The sequence below is a fragment of the Magnolia sinica genome, chromosome 12 (genome assembly GCF_029962835.1).
Source record: "Magnolia sinica isolate HGM2019 chromosome 12, MsV1, whole genome shotgun sequence".
Lineage (NCBI taxonomy): Eukaryota > Viridiplantae > Streptophyta > Magnoliopsida > Magnoliales > Magnoliaceae > Magnolia > Magnolia sinica.
The window spans coordinates 75,183,109-75,199,192 of NC_080584.1; the positions used below are offsets into that span (position 1 = coordinate 75,183,109).

The window sequence follows — 16,084 nt, forward strand, 5'->3', positions numbered from 1 at the left end:
CACAATGTAGCTTAAAAAGAACACTAACTTATCTCTCAAAGTGATGCCTTGATTTTACTTTAAGTCTATATAAAACTCTGAAATTCGTGCTTTATTTATAGTTACAGAAATCACGTCTACGACTGGTCCAGAGGTCTCTACGACTAGTCCTAGAACCAACAAATTTTTAAAATTTGGGCGCGATTAATGAAAACCGTTCCACGACTGGTCGTAGGCACTTCACGACCGGTCGTGAGGCCTCCACGATTGGTTATGCAGAGCCTAATTTATTCGCTAGAGTTTGAGTCGTAGCTGCAAGACTAGTTGTGAAAGAATCGAGCATTGTTCACACGACCGGTCGAGCAGACTTCAGGACTGGTCATGGCCAAACTAAAAAATTTTGAAAATTTGCAACAACTTAGGACTGGTCTTCAAATTTCTTAGACTGGTCGAGCTAGTTCTAGGACTAGTCGAACAGAGTCTAGGACTAGTCTAAGAACAGACCAAACACTTATAAAATGATTCAATTTGAATTATGTATACAAAATGACCTACCATAAGGTCAATCTAAGGTCATTCATTCCTTGAATGTGAAGTATGGACATTGAACTTTCATTTCTTCAGATGATGGATGATCTATGAAGTTCATTAGACTTGAGATCTTGACACATGATGAAACTTGAACTTGAAATCTTTGAAACCTTGAACTTGTAGTTCTTGAGAAGTATTTCACCTTAAGTCTTGAACAAGATCTCGTAGCTTTAACACTCTGAAGCTTTAATAAAGAGAACAATGTACTTGTTCTTGCATTTCTTAAAGTAGATCATTATACTTGTCTTAAAGCATTGTGACGTAGTGCCTTGAACACACACACACACACACACACACATATCAACATACTACACAAGACACAGATTGAGGTTTTGGCACAACAAAATTTAACAATCAAGGGAATAGATAACCATTGCACTTACAATCTCCCCCTTTGTTAAATTTGTGCAAAACACACTCCAATAAGAATAAGAGTAGCATTACATGCTCAATAAGGAATCATGCACCAGTTACAGCCTGGTTAAAGAATCATGCACCAGTTATCATCAGCTAGCACAAATCATCATGAAGTAGGTAAAACACCTCCTTACTTACTCCCCTTGAGTAGCACACATATATCCAAAAAAAATGCTACTATCCATAATCCATCCATATCCATAAGCAAACATAATAAAATATTCTCCCCTTTTTTGTCACAATAAGACAAAGGAAGTAATTAAGATATGGAAGAGGAAAATGAACAAGAGAGTAATAAAGGAGTTAACTAGGCAAGATATGAAAGATATATAAGCAAATTCAAAGTGCACATATCATAAACCAGTATAATTCAAAGTAAGTCTAGCACACTGAAAGAAACTAAAATAGTCTAATAGTTATTATAGACCAAAGAACAAAAACACCTAATCAGATCCTGAAGAAGGAGCAGGTATGGTAGGATCAAGTTGATGAAGGCCCTTGTTTAAGCACCTAAGATACTTACGCATATATTTAAATTGTAAATCATGGGCAACATTCATGTTCTCTACCTTCTTCTCAAGTGCACGAAGATGAGCATCAAAATCAGATGGCTCATAGTCAGGATCATTAGTAAAGTCTGATTCAAGTTCATCAAAAATGTCATCTATATTTATATCATCAGGAGGAAGATCACCAGCTTTGTCTTCATTTACAGTCGTAGCTCCACCACCACCCACATCTACTTGGCTAGGAGCCAATTCCAATTTCATCTTATTTATATTAGAGTTGTTAAAAATAAGATGAGGAATAGGAGCCTCTCCAAAAGGCATAGCAACTTGCATGTGAATAGCTAACACAGTCATAAGATAAGCAAATAGAATATCACTGTGTCCTTGATGTAGACGAAACTGAATGATGGAATGACATATTAAAGGAAGACAAACTTTAGTACCAGAGATGACAGAATGCAAAAATTGAACCATAAAAGAAGTCAATTCTGTTTTATTACAAGAATGTGGATACAGATTTGAAATAAAGATTCTGTGGAGAACCTTATATCTGGGTAACAAGTACTTTGAGGGGAGCGCATTCCTCTTATGAGTCCATTGCATATCCATATTGCATAATGCTTTAGTGAGCAAGTATTTTTCTGATTCTCAGGGTTTCTCAACTAGAATATGAATAAGAATACCCTCGTCATTAACAGGCATGTCCATTAGACCCGAAATCAGATGGCGGTCAATTTCAAATGGACCTTCTCTAGCATCAATTTTAAACGTTAAATTCTCAGTAAAAAATTTAGAGATACAAGCAAACATAGCTTGCGCAATAGACTGGTATGCAGGTCCACCCCAATGTAGGATGTTAGCCCAACCTATAGCTTGGAGAAGTGGAAGGATACCAAAAAGAGCAATGTGGTCAAGATCAAAAGGACGTTCAATAATGACATTGCGCAATCGTAAATCCCGCATATATGAGGGATCATCTTTAGGTGACTGAATATGGCACCGTGTGATAGGAGTAGATCTAGAGGAAGATGGACTACGAGAAGTTTTCTTTTTTCCTCTAGCATCTATTTGAAATTAAGAGTATAAAGAATCAAGAGATCATAAAAGATGTAGAGTGGGGTTTGGCTAGAACAGATTTTTCAAAAGAAAACTCTAAAACCTTAATAAATCAAAAAATAAATTACTCCAGGAGTGAAAATGAAGTAATATTGACTAGAATCTATAAGAAAAACACAAATGACACACTAACCTTGAAGATCTAGGAAGGTGGGTACGACCGGTCGGGCGTCGATTCGTTGAAGAGAAAAGTTGAAATGAAGAAGGAGTTTTTCCAAATATTTTAAAAGATCTAGCGCGCTACACGACTGGTCGTGGGACATCCTCGACTGGTCGTGCCACGACTGGTCGAGTAAGTCCTCAACCGGTCGTGTACCGACTAAAATATGCATTTTTCATATAATTTTAAATTTTAAACAAATAAATTAACAAGTATATATGCTATAATACAGAAATACATGAATAATCAATTTGAATTGCACATACCAAGATCAAATTTTAATGTATTAAACCTGCTTTTGTCGAGCGGTTTAGTAAAAATGTCAGTAAGTTGAGTCTCGGTCAGAATGTAATCCAAAGAGATTATCTTTTCTTCCACTAATTCACGAATATAATGATATCTAATGTCAATGTGCTTAGTACGTGAATGCTGAATTGGATTTTTAGATATATTTATTGCACTAGAATTAGAGTCACAATAAACCATTAAAAACTAAAAGTATTCTTTAAATATCAAATTAGAATTTATGGAGTTCAACATAAACATGAATTTTTAAGTGTTGTGATATATAAAGCACCATTTGTTGTCAAATTTCGATGAGACAAAATAATTTAGAGTGTGACTTATTCATGTGATGCAAAGTTCACCTTCAAGTGAAGCAAGATGGAAAGTTCACTTCAAGATCATCATCATATGAAATTTGAAAGTGCAAGACATTAAGATAGTACTATAAGTTTGAGATCTACTTCTACTTCAAGTTGAAGATCAAGCTACTATTTCAACTACACTTTAAATAGAAGATCTACTACAAGCTACTGAAGATTCGATTAGTAATTCCAATGTCTAATAAATTCAGGTATAACTAACCCTGGAAAGACCCTAGACTTAAATCCTTTCATATGTTAATCATACACGGGCTTTTATACTTTGATTAGGCTTAAATTTGACTAGTCCCAGCATAAGTTCGACTAGTCCAGGCTCTGGTTTGACCAGTCCAATAAATGCTTCAACCATTCTAAGATTCAAACTCAAATTTGAAGTTTTTCTGGTAGTTCCTCAACCAGTCAAGCACCTTACTCGACCAATCATGGGTACTCTCTCGACCAGTTGTAGAGAGTTCAACTAGAACTCTAACAACCTATTTTATGCTCCCTCGACCAGTTGTGGAGAGTTCAACTAGAACTCTAACAACCTATTTTATGCTCCCTCGACCAGTCGAAAATTAGTTTTATCCGATCGTGCCGAAAATTTTGAAATTTTGTTGATTCTTAGACCAGTTGAAGGAGACCTTAGACCAGTCGAATGAACCACTTTTTAGCCTATTAATGGAGGTCTTATGTCATTTTAAATCATTTAAAAAGACCAGAAAAAGCCTCCACTTTGAGAGAAAGGCCCGCGTCATTATCAAACTATAGTCCAGTAATTTTAGATCCTTTAATAGCTTATTTATTTTTTTAATTCCTTGATCTTTGTTTTGTAAATTTGATTTTTTAAAGGGAGTTTTTACTCTACTTTGTAAGATCTAAGGAATTCAAATAATTGGCCCAAGGTTTAAGTTAATTTAAAATCTGTTTAGAACCTATAACCACTTTTTTATGTTTATTGGACATTGAGCATCTATACATCAAAAAAAGCAGTTATACGAGTTACATAAAATAGCATCTTCAGAAGAAGATAAGAACTATTTGATTATTTGCTTTTGGTTTTTGAAATATTCAGAAAATATTTATATTAGTTTTGATTGAGATCAGCCAGAAAATTTCATCGTGGGGTTTTGATTGTGATAACTCATTTGAAAACACAACTGTATAGGTTTTAAGGTGAATATGGGAAAACCTTGATTATTAGTGAACGCCAATATCATGTGGATTGTGATTATTGAGAGTAGAGTAAGTGTAGCTGTTTGAGAACAATTGGTGTACTCATCTAGTTGTTGTTAAGCGAATTATGCGATATGTCGCAAGTTCAACGAAATTGGGTCTCTGGTATCCATATGATATTAGTGTTCAATTGGCAGGGTACACTGATGCTGATTGGGCTGAAAATATCGATGATAGGAAATCAACCAGTGGTGGTTGTTCTATATCAAAAATTGTTCAATTTCTTGGTTTAGTAAGAAGCAAAGTTCTGTATCTCTTTCAACTGCTGAGGTTGAATACATCGCAACTAGAAATGCATGTACTCAGCTTGTATGGATGAATAGAATGTTAAATGATTATGGAATTGCATAGGATTCAATGGTTTTATACTGTTTGCAGATTTAATGAAATCTAAGTTCGAAATAAGCATGATTGGGGAATTGAATGATTTCCTAGGGTTGCAAGTAAAACAACAACCTGATGGTATATTTATTTCTCAAACCAAATATGCTTTGAACTTAATTAAAAAGTTCGGATTTGAAAATGAAAAAAATTTTGATACTCCTATGAGTACAACTTTAAGGCTCTCAAAAGACTCTACAGGTAAAAATGTGGATCCTAAATTATATCGCAGTATGATTTGTAGTTTACTTTATCTAACTGCAAGTAGACTTGATATTACTTTTAGTGTTGGTATTTGCGCTAGATATTAATCTGACTCTAAAGTTTGAAAGTCTAGAGTCTAGTTAATTAGTAGATTTTTGAATAAGTTCTTCAAATGAATTGATTCATATAAAGTTTAAACATCAATTTAGTCTAATTCACAATTCATACTTAACTTATATTCTGTGAAGTTGACTTGAACTCCTAATTTTATCTTAATGATTACTTCAAAGTGTTAGGAATTAAGTGTAGAGATCCATATCTACCTGAAGTATAAAAAGAAGAAGAAAATGACCAGCTAAAAACTAGTGAAATTGAAAATAGTTACTTATGGTATGTGTTTCAATGAGAAATCATTGAAAAAGAAGGAAAAGAAGAATGAAATGTTGTAAAAGCCATTGATATAGAATTGAAAAGCTAAAAAAAAAAGTAAAACTGAGATACGTTCAGAATCACTAACTTGTGTTAATCTGTCCTCTTTGAAGTAATGATTATGGTTAATGTTAGATAGAGAAGGTTAACTTTTATGGATTATAAATTGGATTTCACAAAGCATACTAGGAACTTAATGTTAACATGCATTCTACTAATTAATCGATGAAAGAGAACTTAGTTTAAATGTTTACTACTGATGTTAAGTTCTGAATTATCGATGTTTCATTCTTATATCTTTAAATTTTACTCATATATATAGGATTGCATATAATGTCGTTTTCTGAGAAAGGTTTGAAATTTGGTTTTTTGGAAGATTCATTTCCGCATGTTTTGCTCGAGACTAGTAAAATGCTAGTTTGGGGGTGTGTTGAATATGAAATATTGTATATATTTTTCCTTGTTATGCTTTGGTTTTATGAACATGGATGTACTTAATTGATTAAATTATTTGCGTTCTCTTACGAGGTGATTTTGAGAGACAATGGGAAAAGGATGTTTGAAGCGGTGATTTAATGCTTAAAGAATAACCAAGTGGAAGATTGGATCTATGGAGGTCAGTATTGAAGGATTGAAGAGTCAAAGATCTAATGAAACTAAGCGAAGAAGGAAGAAAACTGAGGATTCAATGTGCAGAAAATCGGAGAAGCAAAAAATCGATCATTCGATGCCATCGAAGCTATCACCGATCTCATTTTAAAAATCATGAAATTCCTTTTTTTTGTTGGACATATTCATACACTCCTCGATGCCATCGAAGTAAGTTCAATGTTATTGAAGAAAAGTTTGATCCCATTAAAGAAGGTTCGATGTAATCAAGAAAATTTACGAATTTAAATGTTCATTGCTGATCAGTTTCCTGTTTTCATCTAGATCATTCGATGGGAGTTCGATCCATCGAAGATGTGAAAGCTACATAAATTCAAGGTTGGTTTGAAGTCAGTGCGAATCAAAGCTATATAAATGAGTATTTTATATTTTCCTAAATTAGGGTAGAAGGAGTAGAGCAAGGAGTTGTGGAGTTTTAAGGAGCCATCCCTCCTCTTCAATCTTTCGATTTTAATTAGCACTTATGTTTTTCTATTTGATATTTAGTTCAATCATGTTTATGGTTGATTAATCTCTTACCTAGAACTAAGAGGTGAAGCTTGTAGTTTTTCTTAATGTTTAGTTTACTTTGATTTAAGTTAATTGATTTTCATATTGAACAATTCATAGATATTTGGTTTGAATGAAGAAGTAATTATAGTTTATTTTGCTTCATTTTCGACTTCGGGTACATTGGATGCTTACGAAGACTGAATATTTTCTTACCTATTTTATAACGAATTGATCTGTAGATTCCATTGATCTATTGTTGAATCCAGGCACGATAAATACTTTGAATCTATTATAATTAAATTTTTAATGCTTTATGAGGGAACCAATTTAATGAAAGTTCAAATAAGTTTTGAAACGTATGAATAATGATTTAACTGCTCATTATCGACCCAGATATGATAAGACTTTGATTCCAATTGTGTGATCCGATTGAATCAAGTAAATTACATTAAGGAAGCTATGAGTGTATCCTTGGTGCTCTAGTGTTTTATCTCTCATAGTTTCCTTCACAATTACTTGTTAAATTAGATTTTAGTGGTTAATTTAGATTCTACTTTTAGTTATAATGTATTTTAGAAATCGCACAATAGCATGTCCCTGTGGGTATGACCTTAGTCTTACCGAGTTATTACTACATCGCAGCTCTGCACTTGGCATATCATAGGGTACCGAGATCCACGGATCACAACTCTCACTTATTAATATCCTAATGTATAATCTTTAATTTTCATGGACGACTTGCAGATTCACTTTTCAACTAACCCATATATGTATGTAAGTTTTAATGTGACACTACACCCAAAGGTATGTTAAACTGTCCAGTGGAACTTATGTTCAATATGATCTATGACTGAGATCAGCCTCGTCTCATCGACATAGCTAGTGGGTTAGAGCTGACATTAGTTTTGTAGAACTTATATTCCAACAATGTGGAACGTGGAACCCTTACAAAACCAGCTGATGATTTCCGTACATTTCTACCTCTAAATAAGATGCATATAAGAATAAGGAGGTGCAATTCTTAGTCTCAACCATGCCATGAATCATGTCTACGTCAACAATCAGGTTAACCCTTAATTTGTTAGATTCAAAGGAACATGGGCAACCAAACGGTCAACGTTCTACATCATCTTCCGTTCATTCATTTCCCATACAGATTCATCATTGAAATTAGTAACTCTGGAAGCAATGTACTTCATAACTCAGCTTAATTATTTCACTCCAATAACATACATATTAATATTAATAATATTCAATGGATATGATAGTACACTGTCTTATATTGACACTAGAATGTCGTGAAGACTAGTTCTCAAGCCATGGAACCAGTCCCACTATCTTATTGAAAGACCAAATATTCTTCACACACATTTATTAAGGACACACATACCATAATCGGTCGTAGCATGTTATTACTTTAGTCGGTACAGCAGCGGTAGAGAATGTATTTCTCCATGGGGTGTTTGCACTCAGCACAGTCCACCTTCTTTGTAATTTTCCCAATTGTCCAAGGGAGTTGAAGGCTCACGCAATGCTTGGTAGTAGTAATGTATTGAGGAATTTCTTTTTTGAGCGCCGAAATGAATCCTTCCTGAATAATTTTTTGCTTCCATGTGCCGATCGTGTTCAAGCACTCGAGAATAGTCTTCCCATGATACTTCACCATCTCCGTTGATCCTTTGCTTATCCATGCCCACCCATGATCACTATCATCATACGTAAGCATCGTCATAACCTCTTGCATTCTATTGTCGTTTTCAATCGTCCGGCCATATTGCATCATAGAATGCCACATGCTCTCTAGGCGGTTCTAGAAGAACCGTATCTTCTTTACGTCAAAACAAGTACCGCTTTGGTCCACCTTCTTAATTTCAGCGATGGTCTCCTTCAATTGGAATTCCTTGGAGTTTCTCTTTCCCACATATACCATCTTTATGCGCTTTTGAGATTCAGTTTTCACACTTTTCATTGCATCTATGAATTGCTTAATCCAATCCTTGTCTTCTCCTCCATAGAAGCAAATGTACTCTCCATCCCTCGCCTATCAGAGAAAGTATTAACATTTGATCAATACATCAAGCCATTATTGATTTTATGTGTGTATATATATATATATATATATATATATATATATATATATATATATATATATATATATATATATATATAAGTGCATCAGGTGGTGAAACCAAATGGATCGATTCGAATGACATGAAATAGGAGAAACTAGTCATACCCATTGAAGTATCTCAGTATCGATCTGTTCCACTAAGAACTCGACCGTCCAAGTCTGCTCTTTCCAAAGGTCTTCCTCCTTAGAATCAGTGAAAGGGAAGGCCAGGCTGCCCCATATCCACCTCATGTGAAGTGCATTGCGACACACCAGATTCCCTCGGCCATCTAAACTTACCAACAGCGGTTTCTTCTCGAAATTCCACACTTCTTTGATGAACCTAATGACTGCAGGATTTAGCGCGGATGGGTGATGCACCGACTACCACGGCATTGATGATACCAAATCTTTGAACTGCTTTTCTTTCTCAACAGGCAACTCGGCCAACCCATCTATGACTGGTAGCCAGACCATTTCATATTGCCTATCCGATGGACGTTTATAGATTTCAGTCAGAACCTCACACTCCACATGGGAGATGTCGAGATCCGAAATGAATAGTATCACCATCTTCTTTTTTAGTTGTTCTTCCACGTTAACCTGCATTCCAGAACAAAGACAACAACTGTGGAGGTACCAGTACAGACACGTCTGATTCAATGAAATAGAATTTTTATGAATATGATTACTAATTCATAATCTGATATTGTTCAAGGGTATTCTAAACCAAACAGTATTAAATAGCATTGTTAGAGATTAATTTCGTATTAATATCATTTTATTTTTATTTTTTTGAAAAAAATGTCCCTTTCACTAATATTAACTGAAACTATTCCTCCTACTTGCTTGATGAAAAACTCTTTCAAGTGAAAGAAACAAGTTCTTTTTAGAAATGTTGATAGTGCCCATATTTGGAAAAAAAAAAAGAGAGAGAGAGAGAGAGTTACAAAGAAGCTTATGGCTTTTTTTTTTTTTCTTTTTTCTTTACACACACAAACACCCCCACACACTCACACCGCAGTGGGATTTCACCACCTATGGATACTCGAACCCTTGACCGGGTGTTCAAACTCCTAAGAAACTGATGTTTTTAGTGAAAAATGGAAATATACACTCTATAAGGCAACCCCATCATACTCTTACGAAATGCCTCGGCTATATTGCAACAGCTACAATTTAGAAGATAATGACAACTGTTATGAGAACAATGGTTGTGATTTAACGGGTCGTTTTTGTTACCTAGCACCACGACTGAGTTGTAACATTTCTAGAAATAGTTGCAAATAATGTTTCACCATTAAAAAAATAAAAATTAAAAAATAAAAATTAAAAATTAGAAACCATGTTTTATTTATTTTTATTTTTTTTTATGCTTGATAGTCTTCTAAAACATTGATGTTTTTAATCAAACACAGAGGAGAAAAAGTAAGAAACTTTGCATTGGTGTTTAGTGCAAACCCTTTTCTCGCTGCCGCCATAGTGAAGATACACATACTCGGAGTGAATCAATTCCTTGAGAATTTTCACGTTGTCGCTGTGTTTCATTTCCAAGAGGCGTATGATTACCTAAATACCTTCCATGTTTTTTTTCTTACCTGTAGACATTGTTAGAAAATTCAATACACAACGGAGGATAGAAGAAAACGATCAGATCTATCGGGTTCAAGGCTCGACTTGAATAGTTGATTTCTCAAAACAGATTTGGTGCCCTTTTTCTGGAAATTCCAGTAAGTGCAAACGAAGGAAATATACAAATTGTCTTCAGGATACAATGAACTCTCAATCCGTTTTTCAACACGAAAATTTGCACATTTAAGTGTTGAACAGATCTCTAGTTTTGACACTTATATACCTTAAGACGTTTAGAAAATATTTAGCAAAAGATTAGATCGAGAGTAATTGCACAGAAGATGATATAATATCAATGATTAAGAGTGTCTATACTTCTGGATTATAGTATCCAGGATTTATATCAACTGAAGGGCGATGGATTTCTTCTTGAAGAGGTGCTTAAGAGCCTCTTCAAGAAATCCATACCCATTCACAGCAAATTATTGTCTTTCCATGAAAGGATATGACTCTATGTCATATGGCAGTTATTTCTGTACCCATTCAGACAGGAGCAGTTATTCCAACAGGAAAAACTGTATCCACATAAGCGACACATGGCATAGGTGCCACATGTACAATCATGTTACAATTACTCTCAATTAGCAAACAAGGTAATAAAACATCAGGGTACCATGGTCCAAAAAATTGAACCGTGTGCCAAAAAGACTAAGGCTCTTATTGCTCCTTGCGACGTGCTAAGTGTGCCTAATAAAGCGCGAAAAAGCATCCCTACAGCCCACGCCACGTAGGCGCGTGCCCGGATGGTACTTCGCACCGTCCTCGAGGAGATTTGAACCCTAGTTGCATAAGCAAAAACCCCTTCTCTTACCGACTGGCTATACACACTATTTATGGAAAGTTTAAATAATTAATATATTTATTACTTTCTAAAAATAACTTTTATTTTTAAAATTTATTTTTTATTCTAAAAAAAATCACAACAGACATTAGCATCAATCACATTTGTCAATGCATATCACTAAAAAGTGCTTATGATCAGCACTCAACACGATGTCCTGATGACTAGGATTGTTTGTGTGGTCAGATTTTTAAACAAGCTGACCAACTATAGAGAGGACCAAAACTAGATGGACAGTGCAGAATCACTATCTCACCTTGCCATCCTAGTCTAAATTTTTAGGGCTCACCTGAATTACCCATCCCAAGTATCTAACATCCATGCAGATTTTCACAGTGATTCCAACGTTTCAATAGGTGGATGTGCAGAAGGGAAGGCTCATGCCAATGGATATATGGTTTGTAAGGTCGTAGCAACAAAATCAATGGCCTGCCCAGGGGCGATTAATAGAAATTTTGCCAATGATCGGCATTCAGCACCAAAAGCACCATGGATCTGACGGGAGTGCAATTTTTGGTCAGTAATCATAGCAAAGAGGGACCCACTACTTGAATATATCTGACCGGACGCTAGCGTCCTGAACAAACCCACGCCATCCATTCATTTTTCAAACTCAATTTTGTACAAATCCATGATTGAAGCACATCCAACACTCGCTGCGCTTTCCTTCATCTCTGTCTGCGTGACCCTACCAAGGAAAATAAATATCACGGTGGGCTCCGGGAAGGTTTCAACATCGACATCATCTTCCCTACTGTTTTTTATAATGCCGTGCACCTGAGTGTTGGATATGCTTTAATTTTGGGCTCATCTCTAAAATAAGTTGAGAAAACAAATAGAAGGCATGGATAAGTTACATCAGGTGGGTCACATTTTACTCAGCACGCTATAGGAGGCTTAGTTACTTAGAACACGTCACATGCGATCATGGTCGGTACTCGAAATAATAAGTGTGGATGCTGCTATAAGAAACTCCTTTAGTGCCATCCACCTATAAGTACCGATTTTAAAATATTTAAATTAAAAAGCTTATGCTTTGCACTGATAGTAATCCCAACACCGGGTGTCTAATGACATTAGCCTTTAACACTATTTAAAATCTGTATTTTTAAAAATAACAAAATTACCCTCTAAGTAAAGTCAACAAGCTCTTCTAGTTGAGAGTGATGAATGCAATGGGAAATTCAATGCTGTCCTTTCTCATTGGGCCATGCCATTGCCGATGACAATAGCTCCCTAAATGGACCAATTCTCTCTCTCTCTCTCTCTCTCTCTCTCTCTCTCTCTCTCTCTAATAGATTGCGCACTACACCACAAATTTTTTACGTGTGGAGCTTCTCTCGCCCCGCCATTACTTATGTTATAGATCCACACCATCCATCAATTTTCTTAGATCACTTTAGAGGATGCACACAAAATGAAGCACATCCAAAGCTCAAATGAATCACATCATAGAAAGCAACCAGGATTGAACAACCACGGATGAAACCTTCCTAAGGTCCATCATAAGGTTTATTTTCCATCTAACCTTTTCATAAGGTCACAAGGACTACAATGAAAGGCAAACACAAATATCATCTTCACCAGAGCCTTTTGTGGTCCAAAAAAGTTTTTAATAGTATGCATCCAATTCCCACTATTTCTTTTAGTTTGGCCACTTGAGGCTAAAATTTGCCTCATTTTTTGTCTCATGCCCCACAATGATCTGGAAAAATGGATGGACAGTGTGGATCTAACACATACATCATAATGGGCTCCACAGAAGTTCCATATGCCAACACTCCCTGTTTATTTCTCCTCGGAATGTGCTGTTATAACAAGAAACAAAATTTCTTGACTTAGTGAAATTTACATAGCCCCACCATGATGTAATTTTTAGGTCCACACCGGCAATTCATTTTTTTTTCAAATCATTATAGGATATGATCCAATTTCAAATTATTATAGGTCCACATCACCGGAAAAGAAACAATAGAAATTGATGCCTAATTTAAAAACTTCATGGTGCCATAGAAGGTCCGATGTAGATGATATTAGTATTTTCCCTCCATCTAGGTTTGTGTGAGCTTATAAATAGGTTAGATGGCAAATAAACGTCACGGTTGGCCTTTGGAAACCGTAGTTTGTCCAATCCCCACTGCTTTTAGTGGTGTGGTTCAATTGAGCTTTGAATTTTGAAACTGTAGTTTGTCCAATCCCCACTGCTTTCAGTGGCATGGTTCAATTGAGCTTTGAATTTGCCTCATTTTTGGGCTCATGCTCTAGAGTAATCTGAAAAAATTGATGGATGCTGCGGATCTAACACACGGTGGGGCTCAAAGAAATTCCATACATTAAAAGTTGTGTTGTTTAGTAGAAATAGAGAATCTATTCGGCAGAGAGAAAATCAACCTCTTTTGTAAGCTCGTGCCATAGCCAATGGCGTATACCAATGAGAAGCGATGTCCCATTGGCAAGTGATATAACATCTGTCATGCAAACGATAGGCCCCACCATTAAACTTGATCAGCCACACCATTGGCAGGTGATATAACATCCGTGTCATGAAACCGGTAGGCACTACCATCAAACTTTCTTGGTGAAAAAATCAGGTAATGAGACTCAGATTTTTTACCCCTCCAAGGTCAGTTCTGAAAAGGTTATTGGGCCCACCAAGATGAATGTGTTATATCCACACCCTCCAATTTTGCTAGCTTATTTTAAGGCATAAGTTAAAAATTGGAGTAGAACTAAATCTCAAGTGGACCTGCCACATAAAACAGTGGTCATTGAAACACGCCCCACTGAGACTACAAGAAAACTGGCATTTACCGGCGGTCAAAACCGCCGCAAAGGCTAAGAAAACCGCCGTCAAAGCTTTTGCCTGCGGTCAGCTAACAGCTGGTAAAGCCTCAGTCGGTAAAGGCTTTACCGGCTGCCAGGACCTTTACTGACAGTTATGCTGGACGCCGCTAAATCGTCTTTTTTTTTTTTGCAAAAATGGTCAAAAGCTACGGATAAAATTCGTAGCTAAATATGACCGCCCCACAGTACAACCGTAGCCATTGGTACCGTAGCCACGGTAAATGCATAGCCTGCTAAGTGGGGTTCAGAAAATCAATTTCACATTGTCTTAAAAGCCAAGCTGATTGTCTTTTAACCAGAAATTAAAAGACAAGTGTGAGGGGGAGAACTAATTCAAGGAAGATACAAGCAGAAGTAACAAAAATCTGATTACACTGCTTGAGAAGGTCTAGCTCCATATTCTTGCTCGCATCATGAAGGATCCTGGGCTGATGGGCATTTCTAGCATGAAAGAAACATGGGGGAAAAGTAGATGATGGGGATTCTGTTCAAACAACATAGACATGCATGTTTTTCTCGGATTCAAACTCAGAAGTTTTGGATCTGCCTCATTTTTAGGCCTATGCCATAAAATGAGGTTACAAAACAAATGAACAGTTTAGATATAACACGTGTTATTCTCAATAGTTTCAAATGATGGTGGGCATATCCATTCAATGTACCACTGTATTACAAACATGGCATGGAATTAAGCTTATCCCATGGTATCAGGGGACAATCCCTGCCATGTGTAATAATTATGTTTTTTGAATCCCATCCCACCTAATCCTTCCCAATGCCATGCGCCAAACACCCCCTAATGAACTAAAATAAAATCAACTGCAATTCCCAAAAATAATTTTAAATTGCAGGGAAAATAGGACTATATAAATTGAACAACAACAAAATGTAGTTTGAGCATCCAAGTGTGGAATTCTCCAGACAAAAAGGTGGAAATCGTCTAAAAACTCATATGAATGGAATACCTTCTCATTTCCAGAACTACGGTGCATTTATGTCAGGTGATTGAATATTTGTAGAAGGAAGCCTTCTGAATGATACAAATGAAGTAAACACAATTAAACCCTTGTAGCATGTTTGTATACATATAACATATCTATATAACATCAAAAAAAAAAAATCATAATAAAAATGAGATGATGATGGAACTGTTGCCCAGGCCCAGAAGTCAGTCTGATCCAGTAATCAGATGGCCAATACAAGTAGGAGAAGATGGATATATATACTCCTAGCCATATCCCAGAGAGAATAGGATTGGACTTCAGGATCCCTCACACAAGTAGTGGCCTACCAAAGGAAGAGTCAATAGCAGTGGTCTACACTCAACAAAGTAAAATTCACAACAAATGGATAGTCAAACAGTTGTCTCATCATCCACATTGTGGCCCACCATATCAACATAATCAAGACAGTTTCATCACCAACTATGTCATTGGAGAAAAGTGCAGGAAGCCATCTGGATACTACTCTTTACGATCTCCGGACTGTTGACTGGTGGTGCTTCTGCATATGCATTATGGCAAAAAAATCAGGCCAGATCTGTCGTTCATTTCATCCAATTCGTATTTCTTGTACATGTGCTAGTGTGGCATATGTTTGATGCAGGGCCATTGATCTGGTGCTGCTTGCGCATATGCACGGCCCAAAAATCAGGCTGGACATGTCCTTGGCTGAGTTCATGTATAAGATGGTTAGGGAAAAAAAAATGTCCACCAGTCCACACCCTTAACGTACATGTTCCCCCAGCTGATGACAGGACTGTTCTGATTTTTTATCACAACACATGGTGGGGCCCACCAAATGAACGGTGCATATACAGAATTGATTCCT

General features: G+C 36.2%; 2 protein-coding genes and 1 long non-coding RNA gene across 3 annotated transcripts in view; 1 reads left to right on the plus strand and 2 right to left on the minus strand.

Moving 5' to 3' along the window:
- Positions 1-16,084, plus strand: part of LOC131221746 (receptor-like serine/threonine-protein kinase SD1-8) — a 79,043-nt gene that overhangs the window by 13,059 nt on the left and 49,900 nt on the right. The window lies entirely within an intron of this gene.
- Positions 8,019-9,325, minus strand: LOC131221752 (protein SIEVE ELEMENT OCCLUSION A-like). Its single transcript, XM_058217062.1, has 2 exons — positions 9,064-9,325; positions 8,019-8,868 (listed from the first exon to the last, which is right to left on the minus strand). The coding sequence occupies exons 1-2, from the start codon at positions 9,187-9,189 to the stop codon at positions 8,638-8,640; spliced, it is 357 nt and encodes a 118-aa protein (XP_058073045.1). The 5' UTR covers positions 9,190-9,325; the 3' UTR covers positions 8,019-8,637.
- Positions 10,436-16,084, minus strand: part of LOC131221754 (uncharacterized) — a 43,485-nt gene continuing 37,836 nt past the window's right edge. Inside the window, exon 4 of the long non-coding RNA XR_009159581.1 lies at positions 10,436-10,535. This is a non-coding gene — a long non-coding RNA (uncharacterized LOC131221754). The remainder of the gene's footprint in view (positions 10,536-16,084) is intronic.